This window comes from Columba livia, chromosome 5 (genome assembly GCF_036013475.1).
Source record: "Columba livia isolate bColLiv1 breed racing homer chromosome 5, bColLiv1.pat.W.v2, whole genome shotgun sequence".
Lineage (NCBI taxonomy): Eukaryota > Metazoa > Chordata > Aves > Columbiformes > Columbidae > Columba > Columba livia.
The window spans coordinates 36,625,292-36,651,639 of NC_088606.1; the positions used below are offsets into that span (position 1 = coordinate 36,625,292).

Genomic DNA, 26,348 nt, shown 5'->3' on the forward strand with positions numbered 1-26,348 from the left:
AGACCCAGTGAGTCTCCTGTGACCTGCTGCCTTGAAGGACTGAGGGAATTAATTGAAAAGAATCTGAGGAACTGATGGAATTAATGACACTGAGATTGAGTTGTGCTTTATATATGCTATACCTCTCCAGATCTGCTGTGGATGTTACTATACACAGTCTTTCTGATGGGCTTGTCAAAACATCAAAATCAAATAGAAGTGCTGGTACACCAATGATCAACTTGAAATAGGCCATGAGCCCCAAACAGGCTTTTGTTAGGAGTATTTCATTAGTTTAGTTCATAGTCCTATTTAGTTGTTAGGAAAAAAAAATCTAAATGTAGACAGGTGTAGAAAAACTAAATAAAATAAACCCCGAATATAGAAAGAATTATAAATATGTAATTTGCTGCACAGATATTAGATTGTCCTGAGGTGTCCTGGAGCCCTCAAGTGAGTATGAACCCTTCGACCTCTGTTCTTGAAGTCAGAGTTCAGGAGTGGTGGTAAAGATTAGTGGTACCTTTAGTCAATTTGCTTAGTGTCTGAGTGTCTGTCTCTGCAATAGGAGCAACAATACACTTCTTCCGTGAGAGGATAGTGAGGTTTAGTGTCAAAGAATCTGTGTAGGTTTGGGTACATTTGAACTGCTGGACGAAGCAGGGTAGGTGTATGGCAGAAGGTCTGAACTCAGTGAGTGAAAGGAAGGAGCCTTCAGTTGGCTTTCTGATCTGCTAATGGAAGCTAGTGAGTGCCAACAGACTGAACTAGGTTTTTCATTGAGAAAAATGTTGACTTCCTTGCAGTCCTTTTAAAGAGCAGGAGACATACTCAGCTCTCTTCCCAGCCTGGAGCACACTGGAGCAGAGCTGACGTTCTGTACTACTTTGCTCATGTTCCAGACAACCCAGTTTCTTCCCTGTCCTTCAAAACCAAACAAATTAAAGCAACCAAAAGCCCTGCTGCTGAGAACAGTGCATTACCTTTGAGCGAACTGTGAATTCATTGTTTTATTTTGTTTATTCTTTCACAAGACAGTTTGGTGTTCATCAGAAAGCTCCGATTTAAGCGGTGGAGTTTGCTCCTTTGAGAGTGCAGCAGGTCTTGGCTATGAAAGATGCCTGTGGATTGCCGTGATGGCCAGTGAGGTACCCTGTGTTGGTGCAGCCTGGATCAGACTAGTCTCTTACTACTACTTCTGCACACAGGAGTAAGCTCAATTCAGGGAACCGTCATTACGCAGAGGCTGGAGGGGAGGGTGGAGGAGAGGGAAGGTCTGCTGGAACTGAGCTGGGGGCTCTGGGCGACGGGCAGGGTCTGAAGGCGGGTGGCAGCCCCTCAGGGCTGTCTTAGGCCAGGCTCTGCAGACAGGTGGGTGCAGGCTGCTGGACAGGACAGCCCCCCAGGCACACAGACCTTTCTCACCGAGCAGCACAGCACGGGGCTGCTGCGGCGTGCATTGTGAAGGTTACGTTTGTGTTGGCTGCATTCCTTGTTCGCAGAGGAGGAAAGGCTAAAGACCTCAGGCTGTTGCTGGGTGGTAGCTATTTCAGCTTGAAGACGTGTAGCTGCCTGAGAACAGCACACTTCTGTTTTGTTTCTTTTTTTTCTGCTGGTGGAAGTTTTATTAATTTATTGTGATTATTTTTAAGCAGTTGGCAGAGATGTGAATAGGCGCTTTGCTTTTCCAGAAGGCTTATGGAATAGAATTGCATAACTTTGTACTTTTCCTATGCAAAGCAGAATAAATTGGATGTAAATACAGTGGCCCGTCTCTGAAAGATTTCTTGGTTTCTTCCAACTCCTATTTATACCTGGTGAAATCCAGTGACTATAAAATGACCTCTGCTGCTATGAATTGCCCCCCTGAGGGAGGAAAGAGGAGAAGCTTGGGCAGAGATACTTCAGCAAAGCAAGAGCTGGAATTCCTGTCCTAGGAGCTCTAATAGGGTTGCAGCTAGCAGCAATGTGTCCTAAGCAACAGGTCTCTAATCTTCTAAAAGGTGCTTGAGAGCTTTCCAAAGAATCATTACTTTCTTGTTTCTGTGCTGCTAGACTGTTTAATTGCCCCCTTTTTGTTTTCCTGGATGTGATGAAAATAGGTACATCTGAAAAGAGGTACAGATGAAATTCCTCTGAGGCAAAGCCAACACTTGTTGCTAGATTGCTTATGGGATTAGGAAGTGTTTCTCAATAGGTTTCCAGTGGTTTGTATGTATATATCTGTTATTCAAGGAATTATGCCAGATTCTGGTGACATTGGTTAAGATGTGAACTCCAGCAGCTCTTGGCACAGAGGCCTCTCCTTCGCCTCCAGGGCAGCTGCTGTGCCGTGGTGTGAAAGCCGCCACCTACGTCCCTCCAACACGGGCATCAGCATTACGGCCTAAACCTCCGTTGTTTGTCAACAAGATGGCTGTAATGGGTACTTCTTTCTACTGATTTGGATTAGCAACAGTTATTAAATGTGGGCACTTGCCTATTGCTTATGCCTGCAGTGAAGGAGCTTTGTGCTTTCTTTGTTATCTACAACCAATTCAGTACCTTATATAAAATCATATTTGTGTATCTTTGTTCGTTAGGCCTTGATTAAACACCAGAAGTTGTGTTTGGCTTAGAACGTGGGAATTTCATTTATTATAAGGCTTTTTGCTTGTGATGGCTAGACTCTGTAGATTACTTGATGTTATTTTCACTCTTCCCCACAGAAAGCTGAGATACTGGGGCTGGTGGCCGCTCAGCTTATGGATATGGGACAAGTGCTGGGTTGGGGTGGTGCTTTGCTTGGAACTGAGATGATAAACTGTTGGGTTTTCTCTTCTGTATTTGGTTTGTATGAGCCAAAATACTTTACATTTTCTAAGAATGAAGATATGTGCATATATTCAATCTCCTATCATAGTAATAGTTGTGATATAAATATGTTTGGTTTGGTCCTGGAGCCCAGAACTGTCTCGACTGTGCGGCGGCTTTTCACTGGAGGAATCGGCTCTGCTGCGGTGCCAGACCCCGCGCAGCGTCACTGCAGGAGCCAGCAACTGCCCGGTAGCTGTGGGCACTTGAAATTCTCTCTTTAAAATTCTTATTTTGTTTAGGAGCTCTCATAATTGCAGTTCAGACTTCTCCTTTTACTGTCTGTAACTCTCTGATTTCACTGAAAATGCTCAGTTTTAAGAAAGTTTTCTAGCTTGTGAATATTAGATATAAGTCCTGCTGAGGTCAGTGACAACTTTTGACAGTTTTGTGGCAAATGGCAACTGATGCTGAAGAAAATCTCCCTGAAGAAAGAGGAGCTGAAGAAAAACCTAATTCAGTGCATAGCCTAGGTCGAATAAAGATCACAAATACTCTGTTACAGTGGCAGCCTGTGGTAATTTAGGGTTCTTCCTTGAGCAGACCGTTGCCAGTCTCGAGGAGCCGTAGCAGGTTCCCAGGAAGCAAGCTGCAGTTCTCACAGCTGTTTGAAGGTTGCTCCTTCACCCCAGTTCTCTCACTGTTCCCTTTTTCTGTTTCCAGGCGTGCTGCCTGCCCATCTGGTGCTGTGGCATCGCTCGGTGCACTTTCCCTTTGCTGGTGCCTCGACAATAGTTGCCATTGTTTCCACCCATTACTGACCGCTTGAATGCCTCATTTAAAGCTCTGTCCTTCAGGGAAAGGGAGAGGTGCCTTCCTAGGGACTGGCATGAAGAATTGCTGGGGATCAGTAAAGCTTCTTTTCATTCTTCTCTGGCGTGCTGAGTCAACATCCCAGCCCCTCGAACTGTCACTCACACTCGATGCTCTCTAGCGACATTGCTTGAGTGCAGTGGAAGCCACAAAATACATGGAATAATAAGAGTAGAGTAATTTGGAATTATTGCGAGTGTCCTTGTGCTTGCTCTCCCAGCTCAATAGGAAGCCTTTAATGAGAGTTTTCCGAAATAGTGTTGCATGTGACATGCAGAATTCTGCTCCGATCTTTTGACAAACAGCCATTTCATGAGAGTGGGGTTTTTTTTTGCCACTTGGTACATTCCAGAAGACTTTATACCTTTGCTGGTTACTGATTGATAGTTCTGTGCTGAGCTCCCTTTAATTTTGCAATAAACTAACAAGGAGGCTGAGACCACAAGTTTACTTATGACTTATTTACTCAACTGGATTTACAAGGATGACAAAGTCAGATTTAGTAGTTTCAGTGTGGTCCTAGGAAGGGGAGGAGGAGTACTTGAAAAATTGTACTGTATAAATAACCAAACAAAAATAGTTTGCTTATTCTTCTGTGTAAAGCAGTTATATTTCAGTTCTTAGGCCAACTCTCTCCCAGGACCTGCAGGGGCTTTCCGCACATGCAGGAACTGTGCTGTTCCCAACAAATGAGGGTGTTGGGAGTTCAGGCACTTTAAATAAGTATTTTTGCTTTTCTAATGTGCTTCCAGAAAACTGGCATCTGCTGAAGTCACATGAATAGAAGGAGATTCTATTTTCACAAAAACATGTGAAGACTTCCAGAGAGTATAAACAGCGGTGTTGACTTTGGGCTTAATTTTAGAAGTAGCAATGACCTATCTAGAACATGAACACTGTTTTACTTGAGAATTTCTTGTTTCTATTTTTTCAGGTGTCAGCACCTATGCAAATTGGGGAATTGATCAGAAGCATAGGCATTTTTCTTAATGTGTCTAAAATTAGGAACTTGAAAATGTGTTCCTGTTGTCTTCTTGTGTTTATGTCCAGGTTTTCTAACTGTAAGGAAAAGGATTCTCCTTGTTGTTGTAACACTTCTAATGATTAGAAGGGGTTATTTTACAATCTAAGGTTGCTATGCTGAAGTAAAAGTCTTCGTATGATTGGGAAATTGTGTGGTCAGTCGATTGTGTGGTATTTTAAGTAGTAGACGTTTTCCCAGAAATGATTTTGAAATTTGAATCTGAGTGAATTTCTACAGTGTTTGTAAGTCTGATGGAACTGGAAGGCTGAGGACTGTAAATTTTCTCTTGTTAAATAGCTGGCTTAACCAGTTACAAGTGAACAGGCTGAAAGATTAAAGGCAGTCGTTCGTTGAACTCCATAGGAGACTGCATGGAGCAAGTTTCCAGTGTTACTGAGCTGTCTAGCTGACCATTTAATCTCTTTTTCTCTTCTGTTAGCAGTGGAGGATGTTTTCCATTCATGCACAGTCAGTGGCTGAAGAAGCCCTACGCTCTTCACTCATCACAACGTAGAAACAGAAAGCAATAACACAACCTGCTTACCTGTTGAGCATGTCAGGACACAGTTGTGTGTGAAGAGGTGTCATGTTTTTTGTGACTCTAAGTGCTTTAGAGGTAATGAAAGTACCTCTGGTAACAAAAATATTTTGTTCCATTAGTTGATGGTGGAAATAGGAGCTTCTCTTAAAATACTCGGTATTTTATAAAATACCATGTGGTTTAAAATACCATGTATTTTAATATGATAACATTAAAATATCATGTAGCAACATTCTCACTGTTGAGTGTTCTGCTGGAAGATAAACTCATGATTGGCACTGAACCTTTTACGTGGAAGCTATGCTTGACTGGAAATGATGTCCAGTATCTGACAGAAGGACCCGCAACAGAGGCAACTTTTTCTTCCCTACTTGGACTAAGGACTTGGCAGGTCTCTTGTACTAAACAAGGTAAATCTAATCAGTACTTTAGTGGCAAATCTCCATAGAAAACCTGAGGAAATGCTATTGGTACTTCAGTGCAAGGCACTCTTGCTAATAAGTCTGCTCGGACTTGTGACCCCAGCCTGTACCCAGGTGTTGTTTAGCAGTGAGAAGTGGTTTCCCTCAAGCGTGACACCCACCAGACCAAAGGGAGATACTCTAACCTTCTTCATACAGTTGGTGATTTAATCACCCCATATGGGATGATTAAGATCAGAACTAGCATTATTTTCTGTGCACACATGTATGAATCAGTGTGTGAGGCTCAGCTGGTTCTGTCCATGCACAAATGTGATTGCTCATCAGAAAGTCACACAGCTGTTTCACTCTGCGCCTCCTTTGTGTTCCTGTGTCTTCTCTCCAGATCACACTCAGGCTTAACTGTTCCCTCAGACACCTATTTGCAACTCTGAATATGGTGACCATTTAAAAGGAGAGCAGAATGGAGCATGAGCACGTTTTTCAGGTTGCTGAAGGAGACTTTGGGGAGAAGTTAATACATTCTATAGATGTGACACTGAAATTGAATGATATCAACGTTCAGGACTTCAAGTTGAATGTCTGTAGGCTGCGGGACTGTGAAATCATTTGGTCTTGTTTGAATGGCACTATTCACTGCCAAGGTATTTGTAACCAAAGATTTACTCTGGGAAAAATAAAAGACATTTTAACACTTTCCATTCAGTAATGGAAATGTGCTTCAAGTTTTGAAGATGTATGCATTCAGAGGAATTCTCTGAACGTCTTTTTGCTTCAGAACTGGAGCTCAGTAAGGGCCAGCTTTTTTCTTCTCGTTAGCAACCCGCAGCTTGTTTGAGCCAGTGAGAGTCTGGAGCGCTCAGCACACCTCAGAGTGAGGCTCAAACTGTATTGTGGGTGCACAAAGATGAGTTTTGATTGTTTGATAATAGGAGTACCTATGGCCAATGGAAGAGTTTTGCAGTAAGCTAAGCTGCAGAAGTGTGACAGGGAATTTGATGTCTAATTTAGTAATTTAGTGCTTTAGCTAACAGCCTCTTGGCTTCTACTTATGGGAGAACTGAATCTCTGTGTTGGATCTGCAGGCTTGCAGAAGTGAGGAATAATTTTTCAGTTAATTCCAAAATAAGCATTCTGTACATGCATATGGTTTCATCTCAGAGGAAGTATGCTTATTCAAGATAGTATTTAAACATGTAGTTAAGCAAATGTTTAACTATCAGTGAAGTCATGGAACTAAGAATACAATTAATTCCCATCCTCAGAGCAAGCCAGAGAGGAACATTTACTTGGGTTGGACTCTGCATTTTTAAACTAAGTTTTTAAACAGTATAACAAGGTGTATGGGCTATTGTTAGTATTGAATAGTTACTGAAGGACACATCAGAACTTGAAATCGAAGTTCAGAGGCATAGCTTGAGTTAAACATAAAAAGTGAAGAAGAATTACAGTTCCACAGTGATCAGTGCTGTGGAGTTCCTGGCCAAAGAGGAGGTTGAAGAGGCTGAAAGTTTAAAAAAAATGCAATTGCATTATACTTGTTTGTTGTCCATTTTTCTTTTGATTTTTGAAGCATTTCAAGTTAGTTTCCTTTGAAGGAGAGCAATATGAAATATGGCGTGCTTAGGCCTTTTGAAAAAGATCCTTAAGTACAGTAGCTTTTCTTTAAAATGTGGTGTATAAATAATAAAAGACGTGATGGCACAGTACAGAGATTATCTTGGCACAAGTCTGGGATGACTGCATTGCTTACAAAGTGTTTAACACTTGTGAATAATGTGATCATTGCAAAAGTGGGCCAATGAAAACTCCATACACCACCAGTACGTGCACGTGTGTAAAAGTTAGCGTGTGCTGTTTCAGGACATTTTCTAGAACGAGATCAAGGAAAAGCTTCAGTTTTGGGCCACACTGGTGGTATGTCTTGTGCCTTGTTGCTAGAAGAGCCTCAATGGACAAGTGAGGCTGTGGGGTTTGTAACACAGTGAAAACGAAGTGAAAACGGTGATAAGAAGGAAAGGTCTCACATCCCTCCACACCCCTTCTCACTCCCGGCTGCCCACTCCTTTCCTTTGCCTTGAACCAGTTTTGATGTTCACCCTGTCACAAGGATGAACTTGCTCACTAAAATGGAGGATAAGGGCAATACAGTGACAAAGAGAAAGGAAAAAGTTACATTTTTCTTTTTTGTTATTATATTGAATCTTGCCTTGTAATCTGATGAACGGAACATCCAGCAGTGGCTGCAAGGGGTTGTGCATGCCAGGCCCTTGCCTGGCTGCTTTTGGGTGCTCAGAGGTGCACCCTGCAGCTCTGGGGAGAACAGCAGAGGGGTGTGATGCCTTTCTTGTGTGTTTGCAGCTGGCAGTCTTGCAAGTTGTACCTTAAGAACCTTAGCCTAGGTGTAAGACCAAACAAGGCTGGTATCTTCCGCATCTGTTTTCATAAATGCCCAGTCCCAAACGGTGCAGCCTTTGGTTCAACTGGGCAGGATGATGGCAGCCTTGCAGTCAGTAGCAGAAGAGCATGAGGGGCTTAACTATGGGACTCTGAAGGTCTTGAATTCCTCTTGAGTAGATGATGAAGATCTGACTTACAAGCTTTTCAGTTAGTCCTGTTGATGTAGTCCGTAAAGCTCTCAGGCACCACCGTGCCTGTTTACAAGCACAGAGCTGGGTGGCTGACGCCAGCAGGGAGGAAGAACTGTGGTCTTGGTAAAGGTCGCGGGCTCCATCACATTATTGGTAGGTCACGTCATGCTGCCTGGAGAAGACGCAATGCCCCGCAGCGCCGCCACTGCGGTTGTGACTCTGTGATCTGATACAGCTTCTGTGGGATCTTGAAATAGAAAAAGAAAATGGAGAGTGTGTCATATCGTACTGCTGAAAGTGTTAGAAAGCAGGAGGAAGCCATGATCAGAGGGAGGGAGGAGCACTGGAGGAAAGAGCAGAGAAATTCCTCTTCTTTTTAGCAATAGCAAGCTGTTAATTTATTCCAGTAGCATCATGAAACCGCATCCACAGAGGAGTACAGCGTAGGATTCCTTTCTCCCTCCTGCGTCAAATAGAGCTGAAGACAGGCCACTAATTTCAAAGAGAGTTTGTTTGGAGTAGAGCCTGTTCTCAGTGCAAATAGAACAATCATTTTCATTCTTAAAAAAAAAAAAAAGTAATTTCTGAAGTTTTGTTAGTCTATGAAGTGGAGACCAATTGTAATTGTGGAAACCACAGCTGCTTAGGGATCCAAAGCATTAGGAGATAATTGTGTTTATACCTATGCTCTTTTCTCTGTGGTGTTCACAGTGTTTGCCTTAATGCTTTCTGTTGCTAGAAAAAAGTACATGTTCAAAGGTGCAAGAAACTGTTCATCTCCTGCAAGCAAGACCATTGCTCATGCTGTCAGAGGAGAGCACTGAGTAATACAGTCTGTTGTTTACCAGAATCTTGCAATCCTGAAAAGTACTCAAAAATCCTCTTGTGTCGAGATAGCCCTGTGCAATTTAGTACTCTTGTATTTCAAATCAGTGGGGAACAGCATCTTTCTCCATGGCAGTGTTTCAGCCAAAGGAATGAAATGTGTAAGTTGTGTGGAAACTACTAGGAGAATAGATTTCCTATTTGCCTATGAAGAAAATGATGCATCAGGTTGTTCCTTGAAGGGTGAAGGTCTTCAGAGCAGTAATTGCATTTTAGGTGGCTGTATGGATCAACATGCTGCTGTTTAGTTTTTTAATCTTTTTAACAATATCCCCTTTCCTGCACTTCTTGCAATTCTCTCAGTTTCTGCAGGTAGTTCAAGATTTTCTGAGTGTTGAATTTACTGAAGGTCAGATTAGCGGGCTGCCTGGGTGCTGTGCCTGGAGGATTCCAGTCTTCTCCTGGGCCGCTCTCTGCCTTCCAGTAGCTACAAAAATTCATTTCCCTCCCCCCTCTCCCTGTCTGTTTGCAGGTTATCTTGACGAATCAGATTACCACATCGCTGAGCAATAGCCCTGCGATCCAGGCAGACCTGGTGTCTCCAGCTGATGATTTGTCCCTGTCTGAAGGTAAGAGATCCCTTCTATCAGAAATGAAACTCTACACTGACACAAATCCACATTGTAACTTGCAGTCTGCTGTTGATATACAAGGGTCTGTGAAAGTCGAGTTATCAAGTCTAGCATAAAACAGTCTGGGAAGAAAATTATTCTTTGTTTTCTCTGAAAATCCATTTATAAATAAAAAGAAACTAAGTGTATTAACTAAAAGGATCCGATGCTTTCTGAGGGCTGGGAATGAATTTTTGAGCCACATTAGATCTATGACGTGTTCCTCAGTATTGTACTTTCATTCACATGCATTTAGAGCGTTATTTTCTCAGTCTTCTGAAGCTACTGCTAGAGTTAGTACCCAGGCTAGGCTGCAGATTTGATCTTCTGTAATGATAATCAGTAATTCCATGGAGAAATAGCCAATCACAAATAAGGAGAGGAAATACTCAGTCCTGTCCCTTGCATGATACTTGTCTGGTTTTCAAGTACAGCGCTTCAGCCTGCAGCTCTCAATATTGTGTGAATGTAATATGAAGTTTTGTGTGACGCCTTATACTTCTTTACATCTTCATTTCTCTTCTGCACAGAATTAGAGACAAGCACACATTTTTGGGGTAATAGTGAGGACTTACTGTGCGAAGAAGTTAAGATAATTCTGAATCAAGGTTTGAAAAGTAATATAATAATTTCAGCTTTTCTCACTTGCAAAGAATAGTCAGAGTACCCCCAATCAGGGACAGATGCAGAGAAGCTTGTTATTTAGACTTCAGTTCCTGCATAGACCCAAATGTATGAGGTAAAGCAGTGCTCTTCTTTCCTGCAAAGGCATGATAATTACACGTAGGCTTCCTACTTTGTGTAGTGTGGGTATTTCCCCTCTTTCTCTCCTTGTTGCTCCTTCTAGTGGTTCTGGTCAGTTTATCTTTGTTCTGGTTGATCACAAGCAGCCCTCAAGCTTGTCTGGTTTTACACAACAACAGCTTGGTGGCAAAATGAACTAAGCAGTGGTTAAAACTAGCATTGTTTCTGCTACTCATTTCAATGGACAAGAGGTTGAAGAAGGATTCAACAGAATGCGAAAGAGTAGCAAATAATTTTACTAATTGGTGTGTTTACTTCATAATTTTGTCAATAGGAGCTTGGGCAAAGCACAGCCCATTAAATAATTTTGGAATTGTGCTTGTGGCTTCTGTTGGCTCCATCCATTGCCAAAGTATCTCTGAAATTCATTGCTTGAATATCGCTCCCTGCTTCTGTCAGAAAGAGTTGAAATTTGGTAAACAGTTTTGGAAGAGGAAGGCATCATTTTTCATCTTTATGATTTCCTTCTTGGCACAAAGTTGTTGCACATTGTCTCATTAAATACTCTTCATTGCACTGCTTGTGTTTTTCTTTGTACTTTGGAATTACTCTGTATGAGCTTCCTCTGAAAAGAAAGGCATAGCTGATTCTGAAGTGGAAGTAATAACAAAATATGTTCTCAGTAAAACATAACTTTGATATTGCAGTTAAAATATTTGAAGAGTCTTTGGAAAAAGCATGGAATAGTTGTAATCTTTCTAAATTTTCCCGCAAATACAAAAGATTCTGTGTATGAGCTGTAGTTCAATAGTATTCTGAAATTAGGACCATGTAAGAGATGGTAGGATGATTTTTTGTCACAGTTACAGTTTGTTAATGAAGCTATTGTGTGTCTGAACTCTTTAGCACCATTATTTTTCACCTTTTAACCCAAGAATGCATTCTCTGTGTGTCGTGTTTTCTTTTGCTTCTCCCATTCCTTGTTTTTAATTAAGGGTCTGAAGTGGTAAAATGTGCCAACATGACACTTGTTGAAAATTGAAACCTCTGTTTAGCCTCAGAACAAGAGCAGCACGGACAGCGGCAGTGCAGGCTCCTTCGGTTAATTCATGTTTTATCAAGGAATGCAGGGGTGATAAACTGCTTTCCTTCTCTCCTTCCCTTCCCTCTTCTGTCAGCTAACAGTGACATGGCATTTACGTCCTGTGTTATATAATGGGAGCACACGGTCTGTCTCCACACTGTGTAGTTTTCTCCTACTATCTTTCTTATCCATAATATGGCAGCTTATGGGTTTCCAGTTTGCTTCAGTTTTAACCCATGCTATCTACCTGTGCGAAAAAGTGGAATTTCAGGCCCATTCAGCATTTGATTTCCATGTTTAACTTGTGGTCAAAAGATACAGGTATGGCGAGTTTTTTTCATTTTGAACATAAAGGTGTTGACCTGTCCCGAGAAAGTCCCACATCATTTACTTTATATTAGCTATTGAACGGCCTGAAGGTAGCAATACTTTAACTTTCTGACAGTCTTGGCCGCTTTAAGAATCGTCTTCTAGAATTAGTGTGATACTCGTAATGCTAACTGCTGTTTTACAACTGTAGAATTTGCAGGAAAGAGTAGTTAGGTGAGTAGCTCGAGTGCTCCAAGCGGACGTGTTGCAGAGGCAGGAATAGAGGCCACATTCACAAGTGGGTTCTTACCTCATTCTTCCTTTTCGGTCATCACCATCTAAAGCTCAATTTGAACCAGTGACCTCGATGTGAAAGGACCCATAACACATTATTAGTCCTGTAAGCAACTCAGACCCCTTGGTTTGTATATATCAAATGTGTTGGTTTAATCCTATCTGAAATCAGAGTCCTGTCACTGTAAATGGTTTGCTAAAAGGGTAATCTTCCTTAGAGGCAGAAATGAACATTTCAAACCGAATGTGTTAGTAGAAAGAAACAGAATGTTGCATTGGCTATTGTTTTTGCTTCTGATTGTGCTTTAGAAGAAAATTAATTGTGTTATGTGTTAGATTAGGCAAGAAACCAAAGAAGCTGTTCATCTGATGTGTGACAGAAACTTAATCTGATGAACAAACTGAAAGGATATTGTCAAGCTGTTTCAGGTTCAGAGCTTGTCTTCTGTAAAATTGTAATCGGGTGCATGAAAACTTGTGTCCTAAAAATGTTAGATTTTTATGAGAATGTTAAAGGCTTTATAAAAGCAGTGCTGATTGTAAAATCCCACCACTTACGTAGCAATGTTAGAACTGTTGATCTGTCTTTGGTGGTGATACTTGTAGGAAATGGTTATGTCCAGCTATATTCCCAGATCTATGCATGCACCTGCTTTAAGACAGTAAACTAAATATATTTTCTACAAATTGAAAGTGCTGAGTACATACAGAAGTTTCTGTACCTGTGGGCTGAGTCCTTGCATTCATTTGGCCTTTACATACTTGCCAGATTATCATGTCCTTATCAATTCAGCAAGACTAATAATAGTTTTTCTGCAGCTCTAAAGTTCTTAGGCATGTAAGGCTGTCACTTTGTCCCTAGGAAGCAAACTCAGTTTTTATTTGTAGCCGTAGCATTCTTATATAAGTCTCCTCACAAACCCTGTCGTTGTAGGGGACAGACTGAAGGATATTGTGAATACTGCTATTTCACGTTCATCCTTGCTTTATGAAATAGCCTCTGTTTAGCTCTTCCAGTCAGAGGCAACTTTGAGAAGCCTTAAAGTTATTTTAGTTTGCAGAGGTGTTCAGATGAGCACAGGACTATCACTAGGCTTCCAAATGTGTCATCAAGCATTAATGCTTTATTATTTGAACATGTAAAAAGTAGCTTTTAACCCGATTATTTTTTTTGGTAGTTAAAAAAACAGATTTAAGATGCATTAGGCTGAGTAAAGAGTAGAAACGGAGCGCAAACCTCCACAACAAAATATCTTGTATGGCTGTTATTTGATATTTTAACCAAGTGATCTGTTGCTGTGACTGTACTATTTTGGGTTTTTTTTTTTTTGCAAGGTTCACCTGACTGGATTTTACCTCATGTAAAGGGTCGTTATAAATTAATTCTAAGCCTGTGTGTTTAAGTGCTAGCCGGACGGTGAAATGTGTGTTTCATTTATTTGCTGCAAAGAGATAGGACAATGTGACCTCCTTGAGGTCCCTTCTAGTTCACCAGTGCCTGTCCTATTAATACATCTGCCAGCTCCAGCTTCCCCTCACGGACATCAAAGCCAAACTCTATCTTTCTTGGAAAAATCTCAGGGGCGTGTTGGTAGGAACAAGAACAGCATCCCCCTCCCAGCATGCACAAAGTGTCAGGCAAAAAAAGGAGCGCTGTCTCAGGCTTCTTCAGTCTCAGCTAGCACTTTCAAGTATTTGTTTGGAAAAGTCAGAATTATTTTGTGTTTAAAACTGTGAGTAAACTTGCGCTAGCTCTGGGGAGGCCAGCGTTCAATCTTCTGCCATGTGGGTTCATCAAGGGGTTTGTCACGGTATTGTATATTTTTAGTGCACTGCGTGAGCAATGCGTTTAGTCTGACCTTTTCATCTTTGTTGCTGTGATCTTGAATCTTTTTAAGCTGTTGAGCAAAAGTAGGCTTTCGTGTTATGGAGACTGGAGAAAACTAAGCTACCACAATATCTCCCACCCACAGGATTTTCTTACTTTAGAGGCAGATGATTTGAAGCCGGAATCTTTGGCTTCTCTTCTTTGCATTGCCCTTGATCTCATGTCAGATTGTGGTTAAATGATTTTATTCTTTAAGCCGTAGTTTACCATCTTTTTAATATGGGGATGTATTTTTTATTTTGCAGCTTTTTGTTTTTCTTAATATTTCAAGATATTCCTATGAGGAAAATAATGAGTTGCCCTGCTGTTCACCCCTGAATAAGACCAGTTCTGTAGTTTATTACTTTTCTTCCTTCAAATCCCCTTTTTCAGTCATTGTATTGAATGGAAGGAAAACACTGTGGGAATTACCAAGAGAACTGAAGGGCCCCCAGAGATCAGAGGCTGTTGGTTGGTTTTGGATTGTTTATTTATTGAATTTTGTATACACTTGTGCTTAAGATTTGACCTGCAGGGGGCCTAATAAAAATAGAAAAGAATATTCTATGAGAACACAAACATACCTGTTTTGCAGGAGTTGTGAACTTATGAATGAAGCAGCTGTTAAACAAGTTTCTAAAACACCCCCTCCTTGTAGTTCTAAAGCTAATGCAGAATAAAGCTTGTCCTATTGAAGTGCTCCAGTATGATGTGAATTTAAATAGATTAGAAAGTATCATAACACTTTGGCATGTTTTAGGTCATTAATATTTTAGCTGAATGCTCTGTAAACCTATTGCAGGCTGGTTTACACAATTTTGCTTGAAAGAGGAGATAGTTTGCCTTGGATCATTGCAACAGTGGTGTCACTTAATTGTCATAGTTTTTTAAATAGGATGATTCATAAATCAATATTCTGTCTTTGTGATATGAATCCACTCTGACTTTCTGAGACCCAAGTATTTGGAAATAGTTAGTAAAGCTGTTTTTTTAATCACCATTATGGAATAATCTATATGGAGATTACTAGGCCTGTTTATGAAACTTGAGAACCATGTGGCGCAGTGTAAGAAAGATCTTTTGACTGTGTTCCCTTCTGTAGACCCTGTGAAAGTCAATGAATTTTAGATGTGAAAAAAAGCAATGAGTGCAAATAACACTAGTGGTATTGCCAGATTATTTGGAAGGTGAATTCCAACAATTACTCCATGTCTGTGAACACTGAAGAATAAATTTCTCAACTGAGACTGGCGTGCGGGAGTGAACCCTAAAGACTGAAACATATAACTGAAAAGGTAATGGAGTTGGTTTTTTATGGCTTATCAAGATAGCAAAGTGCTACAATATATCTTTTGCCCTCTACAGTAAGGATGATACAGGGAAGTGTAGTGAGATTTGTCTCTGGTTTTACTTTGGTATGAATTGCTACTTCTCACTTGATGGTTTGTTTGCCACTCAGGCCCAAGACCATGATGGGACCCGAGAGCTCCATGAGTCCCTCAGCAACAGGATTGTCCTTTGTGGTCTGAGCCCTGCCTGTCTCTGGCTTTAGCGTAGGAGTTGATGGAGTCACTCTACTCGCTGCTTCCCATTCATGTGAGCTGTAATAGAACAACTGGAGTTGTTTCTTTCTGGTTCTTTATTTTGCTTCTGGACTTCATGTCTCAGCTGTCTTTTAAAACTCCCCCAGCACAGACCCTGTAATCCCCTTCCCCAGCCAACAGTGCTGTGGGCAGCCCTTCGTTCCTTCAGTCTGTTCCATCTTTGAGTTACTTCTCCAGCTTCAGACCCTTCATGAAAAAGATTGTTAGGCTCACATGCCCTGAAAGGTGCAAAAGGATCTCATCTTCCTTAACCTGCTAGAAGTCAGGATAGTATGTAGCACCTCCACTTCATGGTAGGTAAGCAGTGGGCACCAATTTAAGGAGGGACCTTGATAAAAATCATAAATGCATGTTGGAGGGAAAAATGAGCCTCCTTGAAATAGGATTATGTGTTTGCACTGTGCTCATGTTCCTGCTAACTCTGCTCCCAGCAGTAGTGGCGTCTGCACCCTGCTGCTTCAGGGGAAGGAAAAAAGCCCTTCTGGCTGTTGAGAACGCTGAGGAAAGTGCACCACCGTTACAGGGACTGGTACAAATGATATTAACCATTGGGGAAATGATATTGTGGTTGTTTCTGCATGGCACAGGGTTGTGGTGGTGTATGGAGCAGTTAGATTTCAGGATAAGAGTGGGCACGTCAGCCTGTACTAATTTTGATGCTATATTTCAACAAGTGGGAAGTAGTGGCATAACAACATCCAGCCAAATTCTAACGTCTTTTTAATCAAAAGATAAATCTCTCAGTAAAACAGTGTTACAGAGACTGTACATGTCTACAGAGGCTTCAAGCTGAATGACATATACATAATCACTTGATCTAGACTGTGAAGGGGTTGAAAACTGTCAGCAGGAGCATTCAAAGGCCTCTATGTATCAGTTCAAGAGAATCTCCGTTCCTCATTTCCTAATTGCCGCAATGGTGGAATACAAAGCTTTGCTGCTTTGTTGTGGTTTCTTTCTGAAGATGTGATATGACTTACAATCATTAATCAACAATTTGTAATCCAAAACCCCTTCAGGTACATTTGCTGGGAATCTCTCATCTATATAATCAGAGGCATGATAACAGAAGCGCTCACAGTCATAGGTGAGTGGTTGGGAGTTACCACCTCTCAGCTGCTAAGTAACTTACCTCAGCCGAAACAAAGTGTGACGGAGTACATGGTGCACCTTCCAATGCAAAGTAAAATGGGTTTGCCTGAATCCTACTAACCACGGTAGTTTATTCCTGTTTAACTGCAGTGAGCTGAGAGCGTGCACAGGTCAGCCACCGAGTTCTGGTTGATACCAAATAGCTGTAAAGCATTGTAATAAGATTGCAATTGGTCATCTCCTTATGCGCTAAAAGTGTTAAAAACAAGATTAACTCATATTTCAGTGTGGAGAAATATAGAAACTCTGTTCTCTTATACATTTGAATTTAGACCTTTTTTTTGTACCATAAAAGTAGCATTGAGAGACCTGGTTATTTAATGGTAGTCATTTCTCCTCCTTCTCCTTCACCTTCTCTTCTCATTCTGTGCAGAATAGAAAAGATCGACCAGCATTTTTACTGTGCTCCTGCAAATCAGTGATTTAAATCAGAAACACGAGACATAGTTTGGCTCTAAATTCCTTCTGGAGCACTACATTGTGCACCAGTGTTGGCGGATCTGTTCCAAACTAACTTATCTTTCAAATTACATTGTGAAAAATTAATTTAAGGGTAGGAAGGAGCTAAACGCCATTTGTCCTCCTGCACAATGACCAATTAAATTCCCTCTTAACTACTGTGGGTTATCCTTAAATCTGTACAACAGAGGCTGAGGGAAAATATATTAATTGAATCTTCATCATTCAGTAGCATCTAGTCCCATTTCTTGTAGAGTTTTATAGTATCAGCAGTGAATCTCTCTTCTGGTGGGACTAGGAGGGATCAGAAGGATTTCTGTACGTGGGAAAACATCACTGTGGGAATGACATTTGGCTTGTGGCATTACATGAAGCATGTGGCTCACCTGCAGAACTGGGACCCAGTGAGGACTGACCCAAGGTGCAGGTGATCTGCAACAAGGGAAGATAAGGACGAGGGGAGAGAGGATGATTTCAGAGTCTGATGACTGCATTCTAGTTGCAGTTCCAGCTGGGTTTCTTCTGAGTCTACTGCAGGATGTTTGAAAAAGTGACTCCTTGTTAATCTCAGGCAGCCTCTATGATTGATGGTTCCCCTTAATCGTAAAAAGAGCACACTGGTGTTTCTGCTTAATTTGTATGTATTTCCTGCTTTATTATTGTAATAATGATTTATTGTCTTAAATGATGGAAATTTTATAACCTATTAGCCTTTTTTGGAGGCTGAAGCTGGGTGCTCTGGCATGTGGATGAACTTCTTCCCAGTGACGGTTTGCTCCTAAAACATTACATTTAATCCAAACATAACATGATAATAAAAAGACAGTATATTGTTGATGTGTTATCTCTTAATGTAGTGAAAATAGGCAGTTTGAGTGTGAGCAGATTTTCCATGCTCCACAAGGGCAAAATTAATCTAATCTGGATTCTGCTTGTCTTCTCATAATATCAGTTACACTAAAAAATAAAAATAAAGGAGCGTTCTGAGAAGAGCAGCCTAAGTGGTCACAGTGCTTTACAGAATGATGGGTAAAGAAATGGTAGAAAGAGGAAATGCCTGGAGCTTAACTAGAGGAAGGCTTTGTTTATACTAATTTCTGATCTCCTAAAATGTCCTGCTGTTGCTGCAGTCTCCCAGGCAAGCTGCAGTCTGCAGAAGATTCCTGCCTAAACTCGTGCTTAACCAGGTACATCTCTCTTCCAAGGAAGGGTGGAAAAGACAGTGGCTCAAGTATGAATAGCTCCACTGTTAACAATAGAAGATTTGTTAGGAAAAAGCAACCCCCAAAGCAGACACTGCTACCCTGTCAGCAGCCATGATTCTCTGGGAGCAGTTTGAGCCAGTTTGATACCTGGCAGGGGAGCTGTTGTTTCAGGCTGGCACATGGATATGTAAGGGAGTAGTCTAGGCACATTTTAACTGCGTATCAAGAAGTTGTTTCTGAGCGTGAAATCTGTTAGACCAGCTGTTCCCAAATGGTTTCTGTTTGTGCCTCTGTTTCGGGTAGTGAGCTCACCCCAGACGAGCTTGTGACCCTAAATACTAACATAAACAATCACATCTCTGTCAGGCTCGCGACCCCGCTCCGTGCGGCTGTGACCCTGCTGGAGGTTACGACCCCGGGTTTGGGAATCGTTGGGATAGACTGTCAGACAGTCCTGCTGGGGAAGCGCCGAGATGCCCCATCCAGACCAGGATCGTCGCAACAAATGCCTTCAGATCTCACAGTAATTTGTCAATCCCTGCCACCAGTTGGGGAGTGCAGCCTATTAGAGCTGACATGTCACTTCAGTACATCAGGAACATCTTGGAGATCAAAAGGTCATAGTCCTCCCACGCTGCTGCAGCCTTTCTTCATGGACTTGCCTCTTCATCTCACTTCCCCATCGGTTGGTGGGCAGCGACTCCCGGCTCCCTCACGGCGCAGCTGGTTTGGCCATGGCTGCTGGATTGGTACCAGCTGCGGCTTCTGCCTCGTCACTCCTTGTCCTGCTGCTTCTCCCAAGCCAACCTTTCCAAAACAGTTCTCCCTGAATATTCCGTGCCTTAATGCAGGAATTGATAACTGTCTCTCTCTGCTGAATCCAAAGTTATAGTCAAAGTAATTAAAAGCGCTGTAGGGCAGTGCTAGTGGAGGTGGGCTATGTCTTCACCTATATTTGGTAAAACTAAGACTATTATTCATATTCTTATAGATATGCACACAATCTTAGAGGTGTAGGATGCTGAAGGAGAAATAAAAAGAAAGTGCCCTTGTGATTGCTGCTGTGGCCTGCAAGGTCTTTGATAAGCCACACAGACAGCCTTTTTAATATAAAATGCCAAGTTACAGTTATCCTAATTAGAGATCTGATTTTTAAGCTTTGTTCTGCTGTATTCTTAAAGGGAGTTGATAAACAGCAACAAAAATGGGTTTCAAATTTGTTGTTTGAAAACATTCATTGCTATAATGTAAAATAATAGTACTTTAAAAACTAATTGACTTGATAGTCCAAGACCATTGACTTCATAATCTACAGTCATGGAAGTCTGACTGTAGCATCACTGCATGAATCCGACAAGGGGAGAAGCCTGCAACAGATAAGTTCTTTTTACTTATTTTTTGTCAATAGATCCTGGAAATTGCCAATGACAGCAGGAAGGAGAAAAGAGGAGATAAAAATAGTGACAATTGCTTATCATTTGGATAAAAAACTGTATTGCATAAAATTAACCTGAATTCAGTCTGTGCAAGTCTTGTTTCAGAGCTCTATATGGACTGCTTTGTTTAGAGATGTTGCTGGTCTGTTTTTCTGTCAGGTTGATGTGTAGAAAGTGTTCAACTGAAAATCAGAACAGCAAAGTCAAGTTGTGGACCATGTAAGCCAGGCAAGAAAATAAAGTCAGAAAATCTTATTTTATAGGCTCATTACTGTATGGGCCACTCCCAAACAAAACAAAAAAAAAAAAGGAGAAAAAAGTTCAAAACTTTGTATCTGTAACTTGATCATCCCTTAAAAACTAATTACATGTCAGAAAATGGAGCATGAAGTCTCCTCCATCTGTCCAGGTTGGATATGGAGCATAAAGGAGCATATCCAATTCATAGGACCTCTTAGGTAATCAGATTAATATCTCCTGAATTTACTCTTTTGATACTGAGTCTTTCATATGCCATGTTTCACATATCACGTTCTGTTGAAGCTCTGTGGCTTTTCAGTAATTTCCTTGAAATCTATATGTGGTATGTCTGTGCTCTTTTGAGCTGTACTTGAGACACGCATCAATTAAATATGTTTCTGGCACTCTTAGTGGCACAGTTTCCCAGGAGTCAAAAACTGCTCCAAAAACTGAGATCATTTGTTTAATTTAAAAGCAAAAGGGTATGGAACTACAGTTTCAGGCTTCAACAGCTATGCCTCTGTAGCTTTGAAGGAAGGGAAAAATATCTTGATGTCTTAAACACAAAATAAATAAATTCTTGAGTTCGTAAAATATCTGATTTAATCCATTTTTTGCTTCCCTTGCTTATCTTTTAATTTTAATTCCCTTTTTTCTTTATAGTAGATTTTCAACTTCTTATCAGATTTCGTTGTTAGTTTTGCTTAGTGAACCAGTAGGCTGGATTTTGTCATCTGGGTCTAAGGAAGAACTGTAAATGATGCAGCATGGTTCTTAATTAAAATTACTGATAATCAATCTAAATCCAGAATTGTATTTGAAGTGGTTGAAGCTCTTGGCTGTAGGACATTCTGTGAACATATACTGTGTAGCAGTTGACTGCTGTTTTTTCAAATACATTGAGAGTAGAGGTACATAAATACTCATGTTCTACCAGACCCCTCCAGTAAGATACATTCAGTGCCTCAGATATCTCTTAGCCTTTTTCTGCAGTGGTGCTTTCATTGAGATCAGTAGCATAGTTTTGAAGCAAGTCCTCAATGATCTTCACTTGCTGCATATGTGTTCATTACGTGGAGTGGTTTTGATGTGCACCAACTAGAGAACTTTTGTAGGAAAATAAACTAGAAGTTCCCCTCTGTGCTAGCCTGACTTACATGAAATATTCTTTCTTGCATGTTTTCATGTAAGTCAGGCGATACAGGCCAGTCCAAAGATGAGCAGGGAGGGTTAGTAATGAGCTGTAATGCCTGGTGCCCAACTGTGGTAACTCACGGTTACCGAGCTCAGGTAACACTTGATCACAAGAAACGACGGGATGCATTTCAGCAGGATACCAGGTCAAATCCTAGCTGGTGGGATTTGACAAGCTCATTTGTGCTGAATCCTGAGCTGCTGTGTCTTTCATTTACTGTTGTTAATGCTGTGAAATGTGACATTCTGCCTTGGCCTAGGGTCACATCTCAGCTGCACTGATTATATGCCCTGAGTACCAAATTCCTGGGTCCAGTCATCCTCAGCATCTGGTGCTGAATGATCTTCCATAAGTCCTATACAACTCCCTCTTTCCTTGCTGTTTCCCCCTGTTTTTAACTTTAAGCTGCTTATGTTGATGTTCTGGTTTAAGAGTTGAAACAGAGGTTGTCGTGTTTGACAGTTAATGTTAAATTGCTACCCATGGAAAGACAAGTGACTAAGAAGACAGGCCTGCCGTTTTTTTGAAGATTTAGAGGTCTGTAAACCATTTCCTGTTAGTGTTCAGTAGGAATGAAGTTCAGGATAAACTTAAGTGCCTTCGAGATAACATGGTGCCTGCCAGTGACCGAATCTGCATCTCAAGAGGAAATGTTCACGGTGGATTCAGGTTAAATGCCAAAAACCTCATGATCCCTGGAGCCTCTGGTTTGTTCTGTTGACTGTTTAACAAGAATAATGCAAACTAGCAAAGACTGGTGGCATTGTTTTCCTCCAGGTTAGCATGAGGTAACTCCAAACAGCATGGGATCAACAAGCGCTTTATGTCCCTGGAGTTCATTGTCTTCGCTTCTGGTAACCAGCTGCCCAGTTCTCCTTTTCCTGAGGGTGCATCTGCTTCTTAGTCACTGCTGTGATAGTCATGTGAGCTCCTGTGAAATGAGCTGTGGGGATCCAAAGGCTTCCAGCAGCAGATGAGTCACAGAGACAGAGATGTCGGCACGGGCTAATCTTCTGAGTATGTACCATGCACAGCACATGAGATGAACCTGCCTTCTGTCAAAGTGAAATGTCTTTTGTCTGGATCGGAAGATCCTGTGAGTGAGAGGGGACTGGATCCCCTTAGTGCCGTTCTGACTGTGTAAAGGACTTGGAAAACTTATTTTAATGAGCTGTAGATTTCCCTTAGGTAGGGATACCTTGCTTTCCTCACTTGTTACAAGGTATATGTGTCCAGCAGTCTGAACAGTAATTGTGACCAAGTCAAATGGCATGTAAAAGGGCAGCTCAGCCCATGCCATTTGAGTTTATTATACCTTCAGCCCAGGATTTGGTGGTTGTTCTTTTGCATCAGTATTTAAGATGGTAGAAATTCACCTGCAGTTTTGAATCATGTGCATTTCAAACAAATAAGCAAATGGATGCAACTTGCCGTGACTGTAAAACAGTGGATTTTCAGCAGACTTCACCATGATAAAGTATTTCTTACTTTGATTGTGCCGAAAAATTTTGTGACAACTGTGGTTTCAATGAAAAAATAACTTTATCAGAACTGACGTCTTCTGTGGAGATGCCTTTGTGCTGATAAAACAAAAATCTTGAAGAGAGGACATGAAGCTGAGGTTCTTGATCAGAACTGGAGACACGCTATGCAAAATAAGATTTGGGTTATTGTTTGTGTGTTTCTTCTTTTTCTCTCTCTCACCATTCTTGCACCCTCCCACCCAAAAAATGTTGTTTTGCAAGGTCTTACTTATGCTAGACCAGTGAAGAATAAAACAAAAATAAAACTGTTTACCAGTCAGCCCTACTTCTTAGCTCCATATGAAATTATGTGGTGTTCGTCTTGCATTTTGCACAGGTACCTGTGGTAGTGGCGTGCCATACTCTAATTGCTCCAATAAACAACTACCTGCCAGTGGTCGCCTTGCACGTAGTGGTGAGCAATCCCTACACTCAATGGTGCTATTGAAAATGTTTGAGAGCTTGCTGCCCAGTTTCAGCAGTTTGATTGCTAATGATGTGTTATTGCTTCAGAATTTAATAGCTGTTTCTGGTTATGATAAAGTTGGTTTAAACCTGCAAGCTTTGTAAAACTGAATTTGTCGTTTCCTCTTTGCGGTGTGGTTTCCTCCTTTGGTACCTTCAAAACATTGTGGTCCGGGGTGTTGGGTGAGGTGACATGTCCTATTTACACTCGATTGGAAAAGACTGCGTCACAGGCACTCGAAGCTCTGTGGGGTTTTCTTAGTTCAGGCGCTCAGCTGTGGCTTCCTGCCATCACCTGGTTACTTACTTTGAGTGCTAAAATGATCTTGCTAACTTCAGTATTGTTGTCTTAAACTTGAGAAAAAGACAGGCATAGATTTTACTCTGCACAGCGGTGATCAAAATATTACACGGCACACTCCCTCATAGTTACCCTCAGAAGAAAACCTCTCATTTGTCTCCTGGGCTGCTTCTGCTGCCTTTCAGGTCTTCTCTCCATCTCCAGGGCCACAATTCCATATTGATTGAATTATTGAGGCAATCATGCTCACATAGACACCCGGGCCTTTTAAACATTAAATCAAGGCCTAGCGATACTAAGCCATGTCAGTAAAAAAAGGCAGTAGGGCCCCAAAGGAAAAATCTTTTTTGCCTCTTAATCTTGTAGAATCATGCAGTGCCCTGACTGGTGGTGCTCAGTGTGAACTTTTCAGGCCAGACACTTGTGCCTTCACTGTCTAAGCTTTTTTAGCCCTGAGTGTCCTGTTACTATTAGGTAATAAACCAAATGATGATAATTTTATTTAGCCATTTTTATCTCATTTTGTCTCACTTGACCATGTAGTGGCAACAGAGTAGATATTAATACAATATCCTTCCTCTGCCCTGCCTCCAGCAATGTTAGAGATGTCCTGTGCTCGCAGGTTCTGCCATCAGAATGGTTGTAACAGAATAAGTAGGTCAGGAAACAAAACTTAAAATGTTTATCAAAATATCTTAATCCATCAACCTCTAAAAATGCCCCTGCCGTGCATTCCTGTCATTTCCCAAATCCTTGCAAAGGAAGGCATTAAAGCAGCCGTATGGTAGATGTGTTTATTTGGAGGGCTCTCAGTCAGCTTCTCATCTGATGGAGTTCAGCATACAAAATAGTGTCATTCATTGTTTATCCTCAAAATTTGAGAAGAAATCTGTCACAGACTGCTCAGCCAGCTTGACTGCAGCCTACCTGTCTGAAAGTAGCTGGTCATTTTGGTTACTTCAGGTTCTGGAGTCTATGTTGAGGTGGCTTAAAGGCCATAAACATTTTCTGTTTTGTTTTAGATTGCTTTTTTAATTTCATAAAATCAAGCCTTTAGGAATCAGACCCTTCACATTAGGCTCCTGGATAAACTGAAGTACTAAAATAGGTTTTCCTGTACTTCTTTTCTCCTTTTTTAAAAGAACTTTACTTTCTTCCGTTATCTTTTATTTTTCTTTCTATGGCAGTCATTAATATAACTTCCAGGTTCTTTTATGTGTTCTTCTGCATGTTTCTGTCTACCTTTTTCTGTCTTTTCATCTACACTCTGAACACTACAGGTTGTCCAGAGCAGTTGAGCTGTCTCTATCTTCAGCAATTTTTAAAACCTGGCTGGATAAAAGCCTGCGTAACCTCATCTGACGTTGTAGTTGTCCCAGCTTTGAGCAGGAGGTAGGACTAGAATCCTCCTGAGGTCACTTCCAGCTTGCATCATAGACTCACAGGATATTTCTGCTTCTTTTTCTGTTTTGTACTTTTGCTTTTGTACTATCATTTTCTATATATACTCTTCTTTGTTATGACACATTTGTTATACCTGTTTATTAATCTATAAATGAAGCTACACGTTGTTATGAATCTCTAGTATGAGCTCAATCTATTAACTGGGGTTTCTTTTGAAAGACAGGGATCTTATTCTTTTAATAGCTAGTTCCTTAATGATAAAACTACTAACTTGGTTGCTGTTAAATGTGCTGATGCTTTGAAGTTTGTCATTTCTGCCAGCTCAGGTTAGTAAATACTTTAAAAATTTTGAGATGGGATAGTCCTGCCTGAAGGCAGGAGGGGGAATGTATTTTCTCTTCTGGAGCCCTCTTGATGATGTTAGATGGTTTTGAAGAGAACTTGAAGCAGCTCTGCTTTTTCCTAAAATCTGAACCCTTCAGATAGGATAATTCTGCTCCTCTTGAAATGAGCAATGAACTTGTTAATGGAAAACTTACTTGTGTTGGTATACCTCAGCTTGTGATTAACAGCGTATATAACAGACCTAGGACATCCCAAGTTTGGGCCTAATGAGAGCCCTGACCTGCCAAATCTCTTGCAGTACACATCCCCTTGTAACTCACAGCCCACTTCTCTCATATTAATCCCAGGATAACATTCAACTACCAGTAAGTCATAGCCCTCAAATGTTGACATTCCCTGAAAAAGTAACTGAGTGTAAAGTCAGCGATGAACTTACTGTAACTAACCAGATGTAACCAAGGTGTGTATAAAGAGTGTGTTTTAAATCCCACCTCCTGGTCAACATGAACGTTTTCCTAACACCTAATATAAGCTAGATTAAAAGAATTTTGGTGCTTTCAGGGTATTGACACAAACAACTGTGCCTTCTGCTTGCATCTGTAGTTAGGAAAATATTTGCTAAAAACAGGCTGTACTTTTAAACAGATTTTAGTGTTATTGTAAGGCACCAAGCCGAGAGCTCTGCAAACTGTAGTCTCTTTCCTCTTGTCCTTGGACTGTCAGACACAGGTGGTAGTGGCCCAAGCTGTTCTCCTGGCTTATCATTGTATTTCAGCTTTGATCTGGAGACTCCACGTGTAGAGACTGCACGGAAGTGTTTATACCAAGCTATTTTGTAACTTATATTAGTTTGAGTTGCTTGTTAGTTCAGAAGGAATGCGTATGTAAACAAAGGATTTGCTCTCTGTCCCGACTGTTCTCCCAGAACCCTTACTGACAGGGTAATACAGTGTCTGTGAAGTTAGTCCTTGATGATGCTGGGGAATCTGATTCTGGCCTCTC

The 26,348-nt window shown here is 41.1% G+C and overlaps 1 protein-coding gene across 13 annotated transcripts in view; it reads left to right on the forward strand.

Moving 5' to 3' along the window:
• Window positions 1-26,348, forward strand: part of RAD51B (RAD51 paralog B) — a 441,378-nt gene that overhangs the window by 210,346 nt on the left and 204,684 nt on the right. For all 13 annotated transcript variants that reach the window (XM_065064381.1, XM_065064378.1, XM_065064377.1 and 10 more), the window contains one exon: window positions 9,581-9,677. In XM_065064381.1, the coding sequence (XP_064920453.1) occupies window positions 9,581-9,677 (97 nt within the window). The remainder of the gene's footprint in view (window positions 1-9,580; window positions 9,678-26,348) is intronic.